The sequence below is a fragment of the Crinia signifera genome, chromosome 3 (genome assembly GCF_055691185.1).
Source record: "Crinia signifera chromosome 3, ASM5569118v1, whole genome shotgun sequence".
NCBI classification, from domain to species: Eukaryota; Metazoa; Chordata; class Amphibia; order Anura; family Myobatrachidae; genus Crinia; species Crinia signifera.
In genome coordinates, this window is record NC_139219.1 from 263,041,007 (window position 1) to 263,064,352 (window position 23,346).

The following is a 23,346-nucleotide window of genomic DNA, read 5'->3' on the forward strand; positions in this document are numbered from 1 at the left end:
TTGTTGGTGTATTTATTGGCAAAGAATTACTAGCTCACCAACCAGCGTCTAGGTGACCTTGTGTATCTGGTGGGTCTCTAATACTAAGTTTGAATCCAGGGTGCTGCACCCCAAAAAGCAAGCAAAAGCAAGTCACCCCAGAGCAGCACACCAGTGAAAAAGTATTAGTGGGTTAATAAGAAATAAGCAAAAGCTAGGGGCTAAAGTGTTGCATAAGTGAAAAATGCTAGAAAGTATATTAGTGGAAAAATGAAAAGTGCATAATAAGTGTTATGGTGTGCCACCCCGAGGCAGCCCAGCCACACCAACCAAGGGAAGCCGTGCCCCAAACTCATCCCTAAAACTAGCAAATTGTACAAATTTGTAGGTGCAAAGGCCCATACACATGTAGAAGTTTTGGGCTAGTTTCTAACCGATTTGTCTAGATCACTAACACCACTTTTACACCAAAATCCCGGATCTAACCTGGTATTTGGAACATGGTTCCAAACCAGGTCAAATCCGGGATTTGCCCCGTGTACACTGCGGTTCCGACCCGGAATATTACTGGACCAGCACCATTTAAAGCAATTCGGATATCATCTATATATACGCTGCTGCTATCACGCGGCGGGGACGAGAGAGACTCGAACGGAGGAGGGAGCAGCAGCAGAAGGGAATCCTTCTGCCGTTGATCTCCACTGACCTCCTGCTCAGCGCCGGGGGAAGTCGCTGGTCGCAGGAGCATGCTCCTGCGACCAGCGACCATCAGGGGCTGCACACGGGAGCGTGCACCCGGCGATTCATCGCCGACAGCACACACAAATCATTGGCAATATGGTCGCTCAGCGACCATATTCCCAGGGGATGCAGTTAAGATCCCGGCGGTCGGGATCCCGGCGTTCAGAATCCCGACGCCGGAATCCCGACCGCCGAAATGCCGACACTTTCTACCTCCTGGGGTGTCCACGACACCCCTGGAGGGAGAATAAAATAGCGTGCCGAGCGTAGCGAGGCACCGGGCCCGCTGCGTGGCGAGCGCAGCGAGCCCGCAAGGGGGGGCGATCCACGTCCCCCCCTTGTCGGCATTTCGGCTGTCGGGATTCCGGCGTCGGGATTCTGAACGCCGGGATCCCGACCGCCGGGATTCAATACTGAATCCATTCCCAGCGATATGTGCTGAAATTGCACCCGTGTGTACGCACCATTAGAGAAGTAAGGCAGTTCGCAAGATGACAAGATTCATAGCTAGAACGGCACGCGCTGCCGCCGTGAAACTAAACAAGTACCATTTTTTTATTCAAAATTTTTAAAAATCTTATCAAATTAAGTAAAATTGTGTTTATATGTTATCCTTAGGGTTAGTTATGTGGTGAGATGTAGAATTAATTTGCTTCTGTTTGTCCACATATAGTAGGATGGGAATCCATAAGCACTAGTTTTGCCAATTATACTGACCTATTTGAATTTTAATTACTCCTTTACCACCAAACCAAGGCACCCCTGCAAGTGTCCCAAGGCACCCCAGGGTGCCACAGCACACAGTTTGGCAACCATTGCACTAGGCGATTTGGGCCAGATTTCACCCAATTCCAGCAGATCGGGCTGAAAAATCGGGAGAAATTGGCCCAAAATCACATGTGTATGATAGTCCCATGCGCATCAGATGGGAGTGGGAGGTCGGACCTACAGAACATAAGATAAATCGGAATTAGACCTATCAGATGCACATCGCGGGTGCTGCTGTATGTTCCACCAATAATCTGTCAAAATGGATAATCTGGCACAGTGCTGGAACCAAAGGTGGCACAAAATAGATGGTCAACCGGAATCAGGATATTTAAAAGCAGGCACGAGTATTTCTTCAAAACCTTAACATGTAATCAGACAACAGAAGAATATGTTAATAGACTGTCCTAATACAAGCAGCTATGAACAATAAATCATGTATAATACGGATCTCCCTTTAAAATCGATGCTCTACCCCAGGCATTTCCAAACTATGGCCCTCCAATTGTTGTGAAACTACAAATCCCATCATGTTAGTTTTGCTAACAGGGATTGCTAAGACTATGGCAAGGCATGCTGGGATGTTTAGTTTCACAACAGCTGGAGGGCCATAGTTTGGACATGCCTGCTCTACCCTAAGCATTATTAGACAGCAATCCCTGGTAGGCGCTGCATATCCTGCATAGCATAGCAAGCAGGACTTGGTTCTTGTACATGCATTATTTCATGGATCGTTTTATCAGTAACATATAGCATGCTATTTGTCAAGTTCTAAGTGAATAAATAAAAGGCAAAATAAAAATGTATTATATTCTTAATTTATTTTTTATTACAGGTGACTATTATATGGTTAAAAAGCTTTTGGAAGAAAACAGCTCCGATGAATTAAATATTAATTCAGTAGATGTCTTAGGGAGAAATGCCATTACAATATCCATTGAAAATGAGAACTTGGACATACTACAGCTTCTTCTAGATCATGGCTGCCAGGTAGATGCATTTATATTATGTATGTGGTCATCATCTGTTTAGTGTTATATACAGTGCATTATAGTCTTGTTCTTCTCCATCAATGCACTTACTGTAATTACCCAATACACTCATGTGTCCCTTACTAAACGGATGATCTGGCAACTATATCCACCCCATCCTGCACACTCACTAGGAAGTGAGCGGCATGCGTATGCCCAGCACTCTCTGGGTGACCAGCGACCTGCTCATTTACTAAGAAGCGGACAGGTTGCGGTGTAGACCCGCCCACTCTTCAGCTGGACAGGGAAACGTCTCACAAATGTGTCAGTCTCCTGGGCTTTAGGGAGATTAGACAAGTATGAATTGCAGTGTAGAAATAAAGCTCCCCTGTATATACTTGTTCAGCAGTGGTCGAACGCCCTTCTGGCCGAACACCCCTCCTTGCTGCCAAATCCCCACTCCGCTGCCGAATCCCCTCAGTACCATGTGAGGAGATGTGTACGCGAACATTCCCTTGCATGCGGCCGAAGATTCTCTCCGCTTCAGTAGTAAAAGTCAGTCTATACTGACTTTCATTTCCGTCTGTGTCCACCGAAGAGGGGGCGGGCGCTGATGTCATGTGATATCATGCGCCCGCCCCTAGCAGGAATCGACCTGCCTGTATTCCCACGGATAGCAAGGAAAAAGGGGGGTTGGAACCGCGCTCAAACTAAAACATGCAACAGGTTTTGGGTAATAATGTGTATAAATTTTAATACAAAATAAAATATAGAATTATAAAATAGAGGATTGCATATCCCATAAAAACATAGATACCACAATGCGTGTGTATGAGAGGTATAATCACCCACAATATGCTGCACAGTCCCGAGTCCGTTCCTAGAGTGCCTCTATTTAGATGTCCCAATTGAAAGCCTTTAGGAGAAGGATAATCTCCAATCCAGGGAGCTCCTTGATGTTTGATAGGTGCTCTACCTGGAAATATATTGTGGAGAACCAGGGAGCGCCCGATGTTTTGGGAGGTGCTTTACCCGGGATATTGTTGCTGGGAGCCAGGGAGCATCGGATGTTGGAGGAGCTCTACCTGGTGTGTGATGGTAAAGTCCCAGATGGTTGGCTGATGGGAATAAATTTGAAGAGGCTGGTCCGGTCACAGGGTGGAAATGTAACTGCAGGTTCAGCTGTGGGTATCTTGAGTCTCTTTCACCGACGCGTTTCGCTATATAAGCTTTATCAAGGTGATGCTTCTGGTATCATGGGGTGGTGTTTTTATACCCTTTCCAATGGAGACAACAATTACCACCTGTTGCATGTTCATTGGTGTGAGCTAATCTCAAGTGCAAATCAGACATATACAATAATCATCATGAATAGGAGACAAAACTATAGCTAATGATGACCTTTGAATCAAAAAACAAGCGTTTTAAAATGCAGAAAATACAGTTTATTTATTTACACAGTATAAACCCGTTTCCGGATATCCGGATACCTCACTTCCGGGTCGGGTGAACCGCACATGCGTTCCACCGGTAAAATACAGGAAATGCAGTTTATTTATATGTTCATGCAATATAGACCCGTTTCCGGATATCCGGATACCCTATTTCCGAGTAAGGTGAACCGCTCGTGCGTTCCACCGGTGCTCTGTGTTCAGGCTTGTGTTTTAGATTATTATGCCCTTCACAAATATGGCGGAAAGGGTACTTCCGGGTCCTACATAACGGGATCAGTTTATTCCCGGACTTTTACCCAAGGTGGTGCTAGGTGTTACTTATTTATGTTTCCTCCTTATTCCGGGAATATAGTAAGGTGGTTTTCAGTTCCCATATTATATATATGCTTATACTCGGGGAGCGCATGTGCAATTGTACAAATACAAATCATTCGAGATCTTTTGCATATAACACAGTAGAATATGGTTATATTAAGTGGCATAGATTGAATATATAAAATATATAAAACAATATATATAAAAAATAGAAAAACTTTTTAGGAAACACATAGAGGCCCTTATTCTGATCGGTGCGGCCCGATCAGAATATGCGGCCGCGACCGTGCAGGCGAATCCCCGCCTTCCATACGGATCGCCACCTGCCGTCCGTACGCGGATATGTGGCGATCCGCATGAAATTGGACGGGGATACGCCTCCTCCATGGTGGGAGCAGCCCCTGCATTCGATGGTCGCCGAACATCGAATGCAGGGCCGCACGCTCCACCAGGTCCCGCAACACAAGACCACACGGACACTTGTCCGTGTGAAATCTTGTATGGGGGCGGGCAGCTGACATCCGGCGATGTCAGATGCCCGCCCCGTACCCACGCGTCACGGCCTCATTACCATGCATACGCCCCGCGTTTGCATGGGAACGCCCATGAAACGCGGGGCGTATGCATAGGGTAATGAGGATAAGTAGCCCCTCACGCCCCTCTACGCCCCCTGTGCGGCGTATAGAGAATCCTTGCGGCGAAATCGCCTGCACATGCGCAGAGTGACCTCTGCACATGCGCAGAAGATAAACATCGGCGGCCCGTACGCAAGCGGGAATATCCGCATCGATCAGAATAATGGCCATAGAGAGAAACATGTGTGTAGAGATAATGTGTATACACACATGTATCAAATCAGATAGGATTTCTTCCATTTAGTGTACTATCAAATATTCAGTTCCGTGCAAAAGAGTATGTATAATTAAAGTAGTTTTTATAGCACGTTGAAGACAATATTGGTACAAGAATAAGAATAGACCATTGAATATATATATATATCAGTTTGTACTTCCAATAATAGGAACATGAGGGGAAAAGGGGGAGGGGGGTTTTGGGGAAAGGGGGGGGGAGGTTGAAAAAAAGGGGGGGGAAGGGGAAAGGAAGGGAAAGGAACTTGGGATAGAGTGGCTGGTCCTATGATCATTTCAGGGGAGAGGAGATAAATGATGATGGACTTCTAAATATACATATGTGTATAAGACTATAGGTATATTGTTGTACAAGATGTCTAGATGACAATATTGAGCTCCACAGCTTCATTCAGTCCTCCTGGATGTATGGAGTCCATCTTGTACATCCAATATACCTCTTGTCTGCACAGTGTCTTGTATCGGTCTCCCCCTCGTGGGGTCCTCTTGACATGTTCCAGGCCTACTAGTCTGAGGCTCTTCGGGTCTCCCCCATGGTATTCATGGAAATGTCGGGATACACTGTGTGTGAGTACATGCTTCATGATGTTACGTCTATGTTCTAGGAACCTAACCTTGATCTTCCTCGTGGTGCGTCCTACATAGTGTAGTTTGCACTCGCAACTTAGCATGTAGATGATGTAACTCGTGTAACAGTTTATAAAACTGTTAATTTTAACACTAGTGCCCTCTCTATCCTTTATATCATGAAAATTCCTATGCTCAATGTATTCGCAGGTGGTACACCTAGATGTACCACACCTGAAGAAGCCTTTTGGTGGGTTTCCTAGCCACATGTTTGAGCTGTCTACCTCTGATGTTGGTATGATCGGTTTAAGAAAACTCGGGGCCAGGGAACTTTTGATGGATTTATTATTTTTGAATACGAATAATGGTTTTGGGGGAATTACATCTGCCAGAAGATGGTCCTGTTTCAATATTTTGTAATTTTTTCCTATTATTTTTCTAATTTCGTCTGAGTGGCTGTTATAGGTGGATATATAGGTTATTTGTTGATTCTGTTCTATCGGTTTTTTAGGTTTGGTTTGGAGAAGTGTTATTCTATCTAAAGCTAGTACTTCATCATAGGCTTTTTTAGTTAATTTTTCAGGATACCCCCTCTGTGTAAAAGAGTTTACCATTTCTTTTGCTTGTTTTTGAAATGTCTCTTTGGCCCTTATTCTGATTGACGCGTACTTTACCGCATACTTTCGGATCGCGTCTTTACGGCGTCTGCGCATGCGTGGAGAACGCAACGCGCATGTGCCACGCCTTGACTCCGTACCTGTTCGGCCAAATCCCGTCCAAAACTGTTCCCCGCAATCAGTCGGGAAATATGGGCGTATTATGGGCGTCATGCGGAATGACACATGGGCGTAGTTTCAAAGTGGGCAAAACGGGGCGGAAACATGGGCGGACACGGGGGAGTACACTTATGTTGGGGGGCGTACATTCGGATACCACTCCGAATGCACGCGATCAAAAAGGGCAGAAATGTGCGGTGTCCACAAGTGTACTATTGCTTTGCGGACACCACTCGTTCATGCGGTAGGCGAACGGACCGCCTAATGACTACAAGCATTAACACCTGAACCCAATAGAATCTACTCCTTTACTCATTACTCACTAATAGGACGCTTGTCAGTGCTTTAATTGAAACCATTGCACTTCAATTGCTGTAAGGGTTAATGTGTGCAATGCATGTGTTAGGCATGCTTGTAAGGATATATTGGCATCTAATTGATTCCAATTCCAAATAAGAAGTTTTTTATGAGGATAGGTAATTGAATAAGTGGGTCATGTGATGTATTGCAGAATATACATCATAGTGGGTTGTTTGGCGTAAATACTCCGCTTACGGGCGGTAGCACCGCTTGGCTCCCGTTCGGATGCGGTATTCCCGAGCATACTCTGTAATACCGTGCAGAATCGGAGTGTTTCTCCCGCACACGCATGGTTTGTATGTCGTCCGTAAACACGCCCTGTTCTTAAAGAGTGAGTCCGTCCGAATGCGGAGGACACGTGGGCGTTTCTACGGACGATGGCCGCACGCGGCAAAACACCGTGGCGTGCGGACCGCTCCGTAAGAATGCGGGAATATCCGCACCGATCAGAATAAGGGCCTTTATTTGTACAGTTGCGGTATATCCGCATCAGTTGGCCCTTGGGGATTCCCTTATTCCAAGGGGGATAGTGGGCACTATTAAAATGAAGATAGGCATTTGTGCCTACTTCTTTGATTAAATTAGAGGTGATTATATTGGGGCCCTGTGCCTCAACGTCAGATCCAGTACGGTAGTCCGTTTCCTGTCCAAGTGATGAGTGAACTGTAAATTATAAGGATTAGAGTTTAAGTGCTCAACGAAGGAGAGTGCTGAAGTGTGATCCCCATCCCAAATGATAAATAAGTCGTCTATGTAACGGCCATAGAGGACCAGGTTCGCCCCGAACTCGCTGCCCCAGATGTATCTTTGTTCCAGATGTGTTCCCACGGACTCAGCGTTTTTATGGGGATGCCCATAAAGCAATGGGCGTTCCCCTGCTGCTGCCCCCTCCCTCCCCCTCCCCACAAGCGAACGGCCCGATGAGTTTGTAACTTGCCCAAGCCGTTCAGCCCCTAAATGTATTGCACCCCTTACATTGCAATATGTGTAAAGTTACATTTCCTTTGCTCCCAAATCAAATTCAATCCTATTATATTTCAGCTGCCTGAATACATTAAATTCTGAGATCGATTAACCCCCCAACATTGGCAAATTTGGCAAAATTTTAGGCATCACAATCTGTGTGCTGTGTACAATCATGAATTATAATCTCCCTATCATTTTTATTGCCATCTTCTATACATTTGAACTAATCGCTAGATTTTTTTTTGTTACTAGTTACAGCAATTGGTAATTGGATCAAACCATGATGGGAATTATTTGAGTACGTCTATAATCTGGTAGGCTACTGCCTGAATCAGGAAGTTGAGGTGGCCATACACTTGTGCAACTTCTCCCATTATAGAAGCCTCTCGCAATCCCCTGTGGAGCCGCCCAGGACCTTCCCGGGAGGCAGGATGGCATGTGTTGTATTGTATGCAGTCCTTTCACATACGACATATTGCATGCGATCCCAGTAAAGCCAGCAATGTGAGACCGTTCATTACTTCACACCTCATGTCACCTCATTTGAACACTTTTTATGCGATTTCTTACCGCAATTGCATAAAAAATGACCAAATTGGCGTCAAATTGCCCTAGTGTATGGCCAGCTGAAATGCAGTTATCATGAGGTCAGACTACAGGGTGTCTCCTAATCCTGGTTCCTCAGGCCACATAGGCTTTCCATGTACAAGGCCAGACTGGCTGCTGATCCAGCCATTCACTTATACCCCTTTCAAACTGACAGAGCTAGGTCACACCCGGAACTGTGTTCCAGGACGCATCCCTGGACACAACCCAGGAATGTCCCCTCTTACACTGCACTTTGACCTGGGATCGACCTGGAACAGCTCCATTTACACTGATTCCGGGAAATCCCTCCAAATACTTATGTGTGTCATTAGAAATGGACATTTTTCTTGCTCTCAATGATGAGGTCACAATAGGAAAACCTTGCAGTGCTGTTTCAATAGTAGTTAAAACCCTTTCATCATTATTTAAAAAGTTGAGTATTAGAAAAGTTATCACAACATGTTTGGTTAATTACATTTTGTTTATTTTGCTAATAAACAATGCCATCTTTCACTGTGCCTGTTATGTGTCACTTTATTTCCACCTCCCCTTATGCTGAGCAGCTCTCAGATCTCTTGATCTGTCCAGTTCGCCGTGCTGCCTGTCTTCTCTGCTTTCCCAGGCTCTGGATGATGACATCATATTTTCTGAGCCCAAGAAAGCTTAAATTAGAAGCATTTTTAAAGTCCCGTGTGCAGAATCCTGGGTAGGGCACGTTCACACTGCACCGCACCAAGGTTGCAGTGGTCATGACCAGGTTTGAAATTCCAGGATTTCTGGGCAAATTCCCAAGATGATGAGCGGTCATGTGCAATAACCCGGGAAATATTTGTCAGTGTGAAAGGGGAATTATAGTGCTCACAGCATATCTGACACCTTTCTAGACCTCTCCTCCTAGGTGTATATCCATATGTGTCCACATACATCTATCCTCCATGTGATACAAGTTGCATTATGCATAATGCATGAGCTTCGGGTGACTCTGTAGTGCCTAGTCCTAGTATGCAGATACAGCCGCAGTCACACGCAGAGTATAGACATACCACATATTTGAATTAGAGATGAGCAGTTCAGATTCCGTGGAATCTGAACCGCTCCGAACTCTGCCACCCGAACCCGCCACTCTAGCGAGTTTCCGGCTTAGCTCGGAAACCCAAGGCTTGGCTGAATGGTGAAGTCTTGCATCGGATTCTTGTGAGACACCGAGTCTTTAAAGGCTCGGTGTCCGGAGAATTCTGCACCATTCAGTTGCGCGCTTCCAAGCTGCGCACAGCTCTGCCGTGTAGTGGTGTGTGTTACTTGCCTGGCAGGGGTCTGAGTCAATTGGGGGTGAACTGGGCTGGCAGTGGTCTGTGCAGAGTCTGCAGTGCAGATGGGTCTGTGGCAGAGGTGTCTTGTGCAGCAGAGGGGTGTTGTTGTGCAGTGCAGAGGGGTGTGTTGTGAAGTGCAGAGGGGTGTGTTGTGCAGTATAGAGGGGTGTTGTGCAGTGCAAAGGGGTTTGTGCTCACTGGTCAGTGGTCATGTGTTAGGCAGGCTGTGTCAGTGCGCAGAGGGCAGATGCTGTCAGTCAGCTTTTCATTTTTTTTTTCATTGGGGTGTGTGGTATGCTGCACTGCAATCCAATACACTATATACTATACTGTCAGAAATTCCATGTGTGATTGTTCTCTCCACGCAGCGTTTATAAGCTGCACATTACAAAAAAATAACAGTAAAAGTGTAAAACAATTTTTCTCGTTATTGTTTGTGTGTACTGCACCCATGCTATACTGTCAGAAGTTCTGTGTGTGGTTGTTCTGCCTCCCCGCAATGTTATACAAGCCCCGTCCATAAAAAAAAACCCCAAAAACTGCTCTTCGTTATTGTTTACAGTACACCAATACACCATACTGATACTGTCACAAAATACGTGTGTATGTGATTGTTCTGCCTCCACCCAGTCTTGGGAAAGATGCGCATAAAATAAAAACATAAAAAAAAAAAAAAAAGAATTTGCTCTTCTTTATTGTTTTTGTGTACTGCACCCCAATACACCATACTGATACTGTCAGAAGTTCTGTGTGCTAATAACCAGCCAGCTTGCTGCAGACCTTGGCCTAAATTGAATGAAAAAAAACATTATGAGCTGTAAAGTGGTCAAAATTTACTGAAAAGGGCTGGAACTTAATGTTATTAAGGTTAATATTACTCTAGGGACAAAAAAAATGCGCAAAAATTACGTGATTTGAGTGTTTTTTGACCATTTTTGAAAATAATCCAAATCCAAAGCCTTTTACCGCCGCTTGACAAAGCCAAATCCAAATCCCGGCGACGAATCCATATCCAAATCTTCGCACCAGTGCCCATCTCTAATTTTAATCAGCAGACACTGCTTTTGCATCCTGCATCTGCTTGGAAAATGCTAGTTAATGGAAAAACTTGCAAAAAAACTATCAAATTGTTGTTTAACCCAAAAGGAGGCTAGATGTACATGGACACATTTCAGTAATTAAGGAAGCTATAGTCATTTCTTATAAGGGAGAGTTGTCTAGTGAGACCGGAAAGCATTATAAATAAATTTTGTTAAGAAAAATGACATTCTCATAAGTTTAACCTACTGTATTATCAAAATTCATATTTTAAAGGTTTTAGATTAATACCCCTTTCACACAGAAAATGAAATTCCCGGGTGAAGCAGTTCCACGCGGGAATTTCATAAACTACACAGACCATTTTTCTGTGTGAAAGGGTGGATCCGGATCTTAAACTCAGTGTCTCCGACCCTGCAAAAGACCAGGGTCGGAGACCTGTGGAGTTTAAGATCCGGTTTGACCCTTTTACACGGGCGGAAATCCCTGTGTAATAGAGGAAATCTCTGGGCCTAAATTTTAGACCCAGAGATTTCCTCTCCTGTGTGAATGGGGGTCTGACAGCGGCAGCCGAATAACCATACTCCTGAAAAGCCAGGTAATTGCCGGGTTATTCGTCCATCGCTGAGTGAAAGCTAGTGTTCTTCAGTATTTGTATAGCTGTGTTACCCTTACTACATACATTACTGTTTATTCTGGTTTGTCAGTTTTTGTATTAGCAGTTTTGGTACTTGTGTAGTTTCACGGCGTCTGAGTCCCCTTGCGGGGCTCGCTTCGCTCCCTACGCTCGCCACGCTATTTAAAATCAACTCCATGCCAACATGGATAGTGGAGATATGAACTATCCATGTTGGCATGGAGTTAAGTTACTTTTTTGGACATATTTCGTGGCGAGCGTACACCCGGAAGTAGCACGGCGCCATGCTGGCGCCGTGAAACTACACAAGTACCGCAGTTTTTTTGCCATCTTTGCATATTCTCACCCTTCCGTTTCTCTCTGTGCTTTCTCTGTCTGTTCACCCTTCACCCATTGTCTTTTTTCCTTCTGTCTCCACAAGTGCTGCCATTCATGGGGTTGCGGGGGGTCTCCTATACTGAGCCCCGATGCTATGAGGGCTCTAGAATTCCAGTCTAAGGGGCATTTGGTAAGTCCTGAAAGGCTGTTTATTCTATGTGTATTGAGCCCCAGCCTTCTTAATGGTTATTTACTAAGTGGAATAGAATTATTTTATTCATACATTTCTCACTTTTATTTTAGACCATCTGTGACCCCATTAAGCATACAATATCAGATACAATGGTAAAACAAACCAGTGACATTAGGAGCTTAATCATGAATACACTCATATTAATTCTGGGGTATTGGTGAGTAATACTAAAGAGATCTTTCCGAGATACTACAGTAGTTCACTTCACAGCTGACGTTAGAATGGAAGGGGTTCAACTTACAATTACTGTATATGCTTTGAAACATTTCAATTTTATCTCTGCCCATGGAAGACATAGGGGCAGATGTATTAAGCCTGACGAAGATATAAACTGGAGATAAAGTGGAGATAAATTGGAAAGAGATAACGCACCAGCCAATCAACTCCCAACTGTCCTATTTCAAACACAGCTGATTGGCTGGTGCGTTATCTCCTTCCACTTTATCTCTTCACAAGGCTTAATACATCTGCCCCATAGTCCGGTGGTAAGTAAGGGCCTAATTCAGAGATGGATACAAAGCTGATGTTCCACAAAAGGGAGTGAATTTCGGCAGGCCATGCATGTGCTGCATTCACATTGGGAATGCAGCAAGGTGCCGCTGTGTGACTGCAAAGTGATTGATAGGAAGTGAGGTGTTTGGGGTGTTAATAAGGATCAGCAGCAAAACCTGGGCATGGTTGTTTCCAGGGCGTGATCTGACATCAGCTGCGAGGTCTAACGTACACAAACATGGCGTCTGTGTGACACTTGCTGGGTCACGTCTGTGTAGCCATAGGGCCACCTCTAAGCCTAATGTACCTTGTTCTTGTGTATAGGCTGCATATGTGGACACGATTGTGAATGAGTTGTGATAGCTCCGGTGGGAGTTTCTTTTCAGTTGTTTTAACTTCCTGACACCAGCAGCTGCGAGACGGAGAACATTGCACTTGCAGCTGCATTCACGTCCATCTCTGAATCAGGCCCTAAGGCCCTCATTCTGGTTGGCTCAGTAAGCTGTGAACATTACAGCTTACCGAGTGCCTGTGACACCGCCCGCCGCCGCCTGGCCAAATACACGCTCCCCTCGCCACCGAATCTCCTTGGAAACATGCGAGGGGATGTGTACGAGAACACACCCCCTCGCATGAGCCGCTAGCAGGAGAAATCATTTGATGGTCGCCGACCATCGGATGATTTTTTCTGCCTTCACAAATCAAAGTATTTTGCGAGCACCAGGAAGAAGATGGGGTGGGCGGCTGAAGTCATGTGCAGTCAGCCGCCCGACCCCAGAAAGCATCGGCCCACCCGCGTACCCATGGGAACGCCTAGCATTTTATGGGAACGTCCATAAAATGCTGGGCATTTTCATGGTCCAGTGCCGTCGCTGCCCCGGCCCTCCCTACCTGCTGCAAACGCCCCCCGCGGGTGTGTAACTCACCGCGGCTGCTCGCTATTGGGGTTTGCACATGCGCGGAAATACGCATGCGCAAACCCTGACCCTCGTTGTGGGGGCCAAATACGAATCACTGCGACTGATCCTGAATTGCTCCCTAAGTCCGGTAGGTATATGGAAAAGGTCACATGTTTATAACCCTCGTAGCAATAAACCTGATCTGAAATATCCCATTGCTTTTTAATGATATACGCATAATGTATGTGGTAGGGAATGGTTTCTAGTAACATTAATGTGTCCTGTTTGTTTCTAGTCCACGGATGCATTGCTGGTAGCAATTGACTCTGAAGTGGTAGGAGCTGTGGACATTCTATTGAATCATCGTCCTAAATGGTCCACAAGGCCAACAATTGTGGTAAATATTGCACCAATTATATTTCACATATTTCACATTTTATCTATGTTCAAAGTACACTTTGGCCCGTATTCAGTCCCAGCCGTAATTTTCAGCGAATTCAATTTGCCCTATTCAATCCCAGTGCTGTTTTTTTGCCAAATGTACTTTGCGAGCCAACCTGAATCACCCCTAAACACGCGTAGTTGCCCTTATGCAGAGTTGTCTAGGCAGCTGCACAACCCCTTTCTATAGACTTGTGTTAGGATATAATATGGACCGAGTTTGTCAGAGGTGGGGCATCCCGGCCAAACTCAAACTCAAAGCCATGCCTTGTCAATGATTGTTGCTTTTAAAATAGTCCAAGTTCAGCCGGGATTCCCCATCTCGTGCCGCTGGTGTCATAGTCATCATCACTGTACACATGGGTCAACCTATCCTTGTAGTAAATGTTGCATCTAAAAAACGGGGCATGACTCTCATAGTCATAATACAAATTCTTCTTCTTATTATTTTTTTTAACAACAGAGAATGTGTTATAAACTTTAATAGGACAAGCAGGTTTAATAAACCCAAATAAAGACTTAACACAATATATATTACTACAAAAGGCATCATTTAAGCTGGCAGCAGTGTTATCTACACTAGCTTGGTTTGCCTGCATCTGCTGTACTGATTTATATATTTTGAATATATTGTTACTGAAATGCGAGATGGAAGAATTTAATCATGGAAAAATACTGGTAATGCACCACAATTCCCTCCATATTTTGCTAAGTACATAAACCCATTATTCTAAGTGTGTTTATCACTGTTAAATGTGATTGATCTTTTCAGTTTGTGTGTTAGAAAATGAATGCATTATATTAGTGTTTTTATTGTTTTGTTCCTCGGACCTTGTTGGCTAGCATATAGACGTCTTCCTGTTGTACAGTGTGGGAACCATGGCCATATAAGCAATGGGACAACTAGGACTATAGTTCCAGGACTCACACATATGTAAGCTCATCCAGGGCCTACATTTAACAAAGCGGGTAAAGGTCCATTTCATGATATATAGAGTCACAGAATCCTCCCATAAAAATGAAATAATTAAATTAAGGTGGATTTATTTCTAAAGGAAAATGGACATCAGTTTTTAATAAATCTAAAAGGGTTTTCCACCTTCATCTGACTTTACTGACTTGTATAAGCCCCCTCCTGCAACTATTACTAAATATATTGCTTGATACTTTGATATTTTACCTTCGATGAGGTCAAACTACCCCCACTGAACAGCTCTAATAGCCCCCATACACTGAGCCAATTAGGTCCGATTTCGACCAATTGGGCTGGCAAATCAGACCAAATCGGCTGTCCGTGACTGCCGCCGGGTCCGATGCGCGGTCCCGTGTGCATCGGACCTGAGCAGGTGGTCGGACTGGCTGGCCATCAGACCACCCGTCCTGGGACCTCCCTCTTGGCGGCGAGACGGGCAGTGGGCAGGGACGCATGCCGCCCGGGAAGGTCCCGGGCAGCTCGCAGGCTATTGGGTGTCTGTATGGGCACCTTAACAGTTGGCTTATTGTGGAAATGCTGGGAAGGTGTAGAACTCACAACCATCTGGGCCATTGGGAATAGAAACAACACAGATCTTGTGAATGCTGCATAGCTTCCAATTAGTCACAGAGAACATAGAAGCATTAATTGCCTTCAGCTGCCTTCTTGCTCGAGACCAAGACCAAATCCCCAGTTTGATGTAATACTGCTGTATTGGCTGAAACTGCACCCACACTTTTAATGCAAACCTTTTTCTCATGCCACATTGTAACTTTCCTTTGCTTATATTGTCCGACTCACAAGTAGATTATTCATTTTGCTATTGGAATGATCCTTATACTTACATTGCTGTAATTATTTCTGAAATGGTAATTGTAAATGTTTGCGTTTCCGCTGTCTACAAGCTATCCCCATGTCAATACCAGAGGTGTAGAGAGCTGTGAGCTCAGGTAATTTTGGGGGGTTGGTCTAACACCCCATTATGTAAATTATTGTTTGGAAAACATTGGCGAATCCATATGGGGGGGCACGATGAATGTGATTACTTCCCCCAAACCCCTCCACACCCTCCGCACACACAGAATAGACTGCTGCTGCTGCTAGTGGCAGCAGCCTCCCTACACAGCCTCAAGCCTGCCAGCACACAGCATCTTGTGCTGGCTGGAGAAGAAAGCTGCTGCTGATGTCAGGTACGGGAAAGGAGGGGTTACAGTGGACCAGGGTAATTATCACCCGCTCCCCCCTCCTCTTGGCAGCAGTGGTTAATCCTCATAGTTACTAGGGTTAAGTCCAGACGTTTAAATAATTCTAGAATACTGTATGGCATCCTTTAGTAACTACGCATTGTTTATAGTCATGGGACCATGGTCTTCTCACTACGCTTTGAGCAGTGCTCCAAAACCTTTAATCCCCAAATGGACAGTGGAGAATAAAATCTGTTTATATTCCAGTTAATGTGCTGAGTGGATGTAATCCAGACCCAATATTAACAGAAAATGGATTTAATCTTGTGGCCCACATTAGTTGCTGGCGCACTGTGCACCCATAGAGCAGGATGGATTCTATCATAATGACAAATAAAGTCTTAGCAGCTTGCGTGCAGTGCTAGCCGGCAAGGAGGATGATATTGGCAATGGGCTACTATATAAACACCATTATATTGTATTATTAATTATATTATCATTTCAGAACCAGGCGATGAAGGTTTGTTATACGTTCCTATAATCAGTTTTTTGCACTTCATGCAATCTTAACATCTGTTTCATATTTCAGAAACTCATGGAGCGTATACAGAACCCAGAGTATTCAACAACCATGGACGTGGCCCCTGTTATTTTAGCTGCTCACAGAAACAACTATGAGATCCTTACAATGCTCCTGAAACAAGACGTGTCTCTCCCAAAGCCTCATGCGGTGGGCTGTGAGTGTACCCTGTGTACAGCCAAGAACAAGAAAGACAGCCTGAGACATTCCAGGTTAGGGTTTCACAGTGGAAGAAGGGATCCATTCTGTAACTGTTCGTAATCTGTAATTGCTCCACTATTACAACAGATGAGGTTCCAAAATGATAGTGATATCTGGTAATAACTTGACCATAGTCGGTCTGACAATTGTGTGGTAGGCCCAGAACTTAGTAGCTGGAGGATGACTGTTTTCAGCCTGTGTGTGCATTCCTATTGTGGCTGTTCTTGCCAACCCTCATGTGGTTGGAACATTATCAATATGTGTAGCTAACCTGTGGTCATCAGTAGTGTTCAGGGAATAGATAAGAATTGGCCGGCGTGTCCAGAGTATGTGTCATAGGGGCCTATTTATGGCAAATTGCATCTTCAATATGATCCTACCGACAAGGATTGCCTTGCAATATGCGATCCTATCGGAGGCATGCATGAAGCTGAAGACGCATGGACAAGCGCTCTGAAAGTAGCCTGTCCCTGGAATGTGCTCTGATTGGCTGCTGGTGAATCTGCGCATGCCTGGTCAGCCAGACTGAGCTGCACAGCTACCACTTCTGGGGAGGGTTCCGTGCTCCTTGTTCACAGTGGATTCAGTATGATTTCTCGATGGACACAATAGGCACATTTGAAACGCCAACATGTCAAAACGTTGACATGAGTTTCTATGGGTTTATTTATGTCTATGTCAACATAGGTCGGCATGGACACCGTCTAAGTGTTTAGTAAATAAACCCCTATATCAGGCATGCCCAAACTACAGCCCTCCAGCTGTTGTGAATCTACACATCCCTGCATGCCTTGCAACCATTTTAACTTTCCCTAATAGCAAACCTGTGGCAATGCATGATGGGATTTGTAGTTTCACAACAGCTGGAGGGCACTGTTGGGACATGCCTGCCCTATGTGTTTGGTTTCCTGTTCAGTGTTTATCAGCTTACACTTGCAGCAGAAGATGCACATGGAAAAAGATGTATTTACACTTAAGAGCAACCTTGTGCCCACAGCACACTTAATCTATGTGAGATTGCTACAAGTGATGACTCTCCGTCACTTTTACTTGCATATGCTTGGTTCACTCCCATATTTCCATTGTTGAGCACAGAGAGAAAGCAAGGGCCACTTGCAAGTAGTTGCACCCCATGCAAAAATTTCCAACCAACCCCCCGAGTCAAGCCGCTAAATAGTAAATACAACAGTTTGGAGGTCAAATATGATGCTTGGTAAATTTCACCATGAAATATATTTGAAATTATGGATAATTTTACTTTTGTATAATCGAGACACATGCTTACACAAAATAAATAAATAATTAATTAAAACTGTTATGAAATGTTTTGGGGGACATTTCACGGTATTCAAATAGTATTTAAAACTGACATACTGTAATTCACAGCTAATAAGATAGGTTGTGTTGGCAGAGGCATTGGTGTTAGTGGTGGTAGTGGGAGGTTGGAACTACATGTTCATTGAAGAAAGCTTGTATACTTGTGTGCCATCACTGTGGGAAATACGCACTTAGGTGGGGGGTTGGAGAAGTCACAGGGAACGTCAACGTCCATGACAAAGTCTCCTCCTTATTTATATTAACGCGTATTGAACTGCATTGAGCTGAAAAAGAACTTGTTTCTCCAAACAGATTTATTCATGTACAGTAGTGTGCAGGCCACACACGGTAAATTGTTTGTGCGTATGGCCAGAATAAGCAAACTTGTAGAAGATGTTGAGGCTAGCTATGTTCTAGGTATTGGAAGCTTGTGAGTAACTTAGTGTACTGTATATTACAGTTTAAACGGACCCATTTAAACTGAAGTTCCATTCCGCATACCCACATATTCATGAATTCTGTTGGAGAGGTTTGAAGATGTTACGATTAGAATGAAGATTTGTTATTACTAGAAAATAGGATGCAATTGATTTTGTACATTGCTGCACATATTACAGAATAAATGCTTTTGTTTACAAATGTACAGGTTATAATAAAGATGTCAGTGCTGATGTTAGCCGGATATATGTCTGTTTGTTTAGCATTCTGTATGCAAACTGGTACTGCACATGCCCACAAAAACTGCACACCTATGACGTACAGTATGCAGATTTATGGTTCGTGGTTTTTGGAGAGACTCGGTCCTGCGCTCCTATCCCGGCTGCCTTCAAATTGTTACTCAGGTCACCCTCAGACCTTAAGACTTAGTGGAATGTGGAAAAGTGGGTGTGACAATCAATATGGGCGCCGAGGAGTTAAAGATTGAACAAGGTTTATTCAACACTTTAGAGGTATAAAAACGTTTTAAAAACATATGTGATATTCTTCTTACCCCTAAGGTATTTGGAGCCAGCAAGGATGGAATGGGGCTGGATGCAGTCAGGAATGTGCACCCTGCTTGTGGCTCCAAATACCTTTGCACTGGGGCTGAGTCCTGGGTCAGGTTGTGGGATACCAGTCACTGCCGACGCGTTTCGAGCATCTGGCTCCTCTTCTTCCTGGGCGCATCCTGCCCCATTCCATCCCTGCTGGCTCCAAATACCCTTAGGGGTAAGAAGAATATCACATATGATTTTAAAACTTTTTTTTATATCTTTAAAGTGTTCATGTATGAATAAACCTTGTTGAATCTTTAACTCCTCGGCGCCCATATTGATTGTCACACCCACTTTTCCACATTCCAGTATGCAGATTTAAGTGCATCTTATACTTGCAACTCCTTACCAGAGATGCATGATGGTGATACAAGAGGGCAGATTTTGCCATGGCATTCTTTCTGCTGTCATTGGTAAAGACGTGAGATTATACTGTACCTACTGTATTATTTTTATTTAAACAAAACCTAAGAATAGCAAATGCAACTATGACAGCAAACTCTAGATAAATGGCGCAGACACAGAACATTTACAATGCACCAATGGGTTTGTCCACCTCTTCATTCTTTAGGAGGCTATAAACATCCCCCATATAATCCTGGTGCACATACTGCCGGTGAAGAGCTGGGCACATTTTGAGACTCCCTTGACTACTTTCGGTGTGTGTGTTTGCACCAATACACTATTTTTATGTGCTTATATTTTTCATTTTTTGACGACATACTGTATATTGGTCGCATTATCAGCCCCACTTTACAATGATTTACTCTTCATTCCTGTAGTACTGTGTTTAATGTCTGTTTTTAACAATTATATTGCAGATTTCGTCTTGATATTTACCGTTGTTTGGCCAGTCCGGCCCTTATAATGTTAACAGAAGAGGATCCTATTCTGCGCGCCTTTGAACTCAGTGCAGATCTGAAGGAGCTTAGTCTTGTAGAGGTGGAATTTAGGTAAGAGATATACAGTATATATTATTAATTTACTATTAAATTATCATTTGTATAAAGAATCAATAAATCATTGGTTGAAAGGGAAATTGATGTAGAATTGCAAATAAGCACAGGTGTCATACAAGAATGTGTAGACCTGGTACACATAGGGTACTGACGGCTCTGCATACTCGGAATGACTATAGGTTACTGGGAATGTGCTAGAAACATAATAAGGATGCTCGTCTAGGGAGCTTGTCAAGCAGGCTTTTCCTAATTCTAGTTACATGAGGAGCATTGTCATAAACATCTTTGAATCTTTTAGGAATGATTATGAAGAGCTTGCTCAGAAGTGCAAGACATTTGCGAAGGACTTGTTGGCGCAGGCCAGGAACTCCCGTGAACTTGAGGTGATTTTAAACCATCAGTCCAGTGATGAACCACTGGACAAGAGAGGACTACTGGAGGAACGGATGAATTTAAGTCGGTTGAAGCTGGCGATCAAGTACAACCAAAAAGAGGTGGGCATATCTGAGTAATGTTAACTATGGGGCAATACCCATTTAGTTATCTCTGTGCACTATAGCACGGTATAATAACTTGTCTTGTGGAAAGTCAAAGAAAATAAGGTAATGGTGTCTGACCCTGCCTGGCTTCATCGGCCCCCTTTTTGCTCATCAGTCATCCTGGCTCGCTCCTCCTCACCCTTTCATAACCGCCTCTATTCATCTTTCCTCTATCAATTCCAAATCCATCTCCCAATATACTTCTTCTCCTTTATGTTATTCATTCATCCCCCATTATTTCTCCTGATTGTATCGTGATGTTGATGAACATGTTAGTTCCACCCTTTCTCCTTCATGTTATGCAGTTTGAGCCTATAATTCCCGACAGGGGAAATATCGGCACACGTTTATTCAATGGTGCCATTAACGACAGCACTGAAGGCTGTCAGATCTGACTTTTTTTTAAAGTCGGATCTGTTTTATCGTAAAAAGGCCCATGGATTGTGGAATTTACAGACGTTTTTCAACAATCTTTGGCTGTTTTCAACAATCCAGAGACTTTCAACACTCGAATCTTGAATTCCGACTGTTTAGTTACTGTCAGATCAGACGAAAATGGCCTGGGATTCGGGATGTTTCGACAGTTGGAATCCCGGATTGAATACTTATAATTTTGATAGTAATAAACCTTACATATAACTGCATTGGAATGAATTGACATTGACATTTTCCTACTGATGTTTCTGGTTTATCTGGTTTATCTACCATCTGTTTCTCTTTATGTTTAGTTTGTATCTCAATCCAACTGCCAACAGTTTCTCAACACCGTGTGGTTTGGGCAAATGGCCGGCTACAGGCGGAAACATACATGCAAGAAGATATTGATTGTTCTCTCTGTGGGGATCTGTTGGCCATTACTTTCCCTGTGCTACCTGCTAGCACCCAAGTCACCAGTTGGACGGATTATCCACACCCCCTTCATGAAATTCATCATACATGGAGCATCTTACTTTACATTCCTGCTGCTTCTCAACCTATATTCTTTGGTCTACAATGAGGATAAGAAGAACACAATGGGACCAGCTTTGGAGAGGATAGACTATCTGCTCATTATATGGCTCATAGGTAACTTATATTGCCTCTAGTCTATCCATTGATGATCATTTGTTGTTAGGGCTGTGCTGTAACAGAACAATAGCCAATGACTTAACTTAATTTATACTGTTTAGCTGCATATTTAATTACACTATTGTTGGTTTTCTATGGACTCATAGGACTACAATTTAGGGGGATTTTCAGTTAAGTAAAAGATTATTCAAACTTCTCAGTAACACCCATAAGGAGAAATTTACTAAGATGGGAGTTCTATTTCAGATGGAATGTTGCTATGAGCAACCAATCAGATACTATTTATTATCTTCTAGACGGTACTAAATAAATAAGTCGATTCTGATTGGTTGCCCATGGCAACATCCCATGTGAAATAGAACTCCCATCTTAGTCAAATTCCCCCATAATATCCTTGCACTGAGATGGTATGTTGGGCTGTATATAGAGCATCCTCAAGAGTAGACCCTCTGTTCAACTTCGAAGAAGAAAGGAACCAACCAAGGTTGGTATGGAGCGCCTGCCAGGAGTGGTTTAATCAGGACAGCAGATGCTTAAGGGAGTAGTCAGCTCCCAAATGAAAGAAAAAATTAATAAATAAAAATAAAGCAGCGCTGAATTACAATGTAACAATATTTATTACACACAATAATAAAAACAATAATATGACATTAAAATGAACCATATGGGGTAAAAGAATTTTGAATGGACCCAATTATATAGTCACCAGTATTGGATGGTGTTGAGACCTGCTCTGATCCTGGGGAGTATGGGATAGTCCTTATTGGCCACTTGGTGGTATCCTGAAGCTGTTATTATGGACTACAACCGATGGCATAGATGGAATTAGCCTGATCGGGAGTCCCACTGCTGCGAGTGGTCAGGTGTCCAACGATGTTTGTGGTTTGGGACTTCCAAGATGGTGGGCATCTGATCAGAAAATTGGGCAAGTAGGACAGTCCTTTAAAAAAAAGGTGAGAGTCCTTGAAGCAATGGGGGTCCAGACAAATGTATCACCAACGCGTTTCGCAGTGCTGCTGACTGCTTTGGCAGCAGAGAGTGAGGGAGAATAATGAGTCCACAATTGTGGAAATAATCTTGATAAAGGTGTTAAAGGTGAAGGTGAATAAAAAAGGCAATAATCATAGGCCCAATGTGGGTAATGTCCATAACTCTTCAGATCTTTATGTGAGAGAGTAAATGACGGTACTGAGGAAATGGCACTGAGGAATGGAGTTACAGCACTTCTCCTTCAAACAGAGATTATATAAAACCAGTTGCAGACTTCTCACTATATATAAATATATCTAATCTTCACAAAGGAGGTGATCAAAAGGCTTAAGCTGTGCTGAGTGAGAGTAGCAGTAAGATATAGATGGCACATTATAGCAGGAACAAGTGGGGTGACTGCTCCGGAAGAAGTTGGTGTAATGGAGTAAAAGTTATAGATATACAATTCCTAAACATATTAAGGGGGTCATTCTGTTTCATTCGCTCCCCCGCGCATTTGCATGTGGGAGTGATGTTTGTTTTCTGCACATGCGCATAATGACTTATGCTCTTGTGCAGGCTCTCTTGACGAACGGACTCGTCAACTTGCATGGCCGCTGGCCCGTTCACACGTGGGAATGCCCAATGTTTCACTGGCGTCCCCATGAAAACACTGGGTGTTCCCACGGGTGTTCGGGTGTGAGGAAGTCTGGCGGGGGCGGGCGGTTGATGTCACATGACATCAGCCACCCGCCCTGTCTTCAGCGGAATGGCCGCAAA

At 43.9% G+C, this 23,346-nt stretch overlaps 1 protein-coding gene across 2 annotated transcripts in view; it reads left to right on the forward strand.

Moving 5' to 3' along the window:
* The window catches only part of TRPC1 (transient receptor potential cation channel subfamily C member 1), a 71,843-nt gene that overhangs the window by 10,628 nt on the left and 37,869 nt on the right, over positions 1–23,346 (forward strand). Inside the window, exons 2-8 of one of the 2 annotated variants that reach the window (XM_083177991.1) lie at positions 2,324–2,478; positions 11,761–11,847; positions 13,597–13,698; positions 16,489–16,691; positions 19,853–19,984; positions 20,289–20,484; positions 21,258–21,594. In XM_083177991.1, the coding sequence (XP_083034117.1) occupies positions 2,324–2,478; positions 11,761–11,847; positions 13,597–13,698; positions 16,489–16,691; positions 19,853–19,984; positions 20,289–20,484; positions 21,258–21,594 (1,212 nt within the window). The remainder of the gene's footprint in view (positions 1–2,323; positions 2,479–11,760; positions 11,848–13,596; positions 13,699–16,488; positions 16,692–19,852; positions 19,985–20,288; positions 20,485–21,257; positions 21,595–23,346) is intronic. The other variant, XM_083177992.1, reaches the window with a different exon arrangement.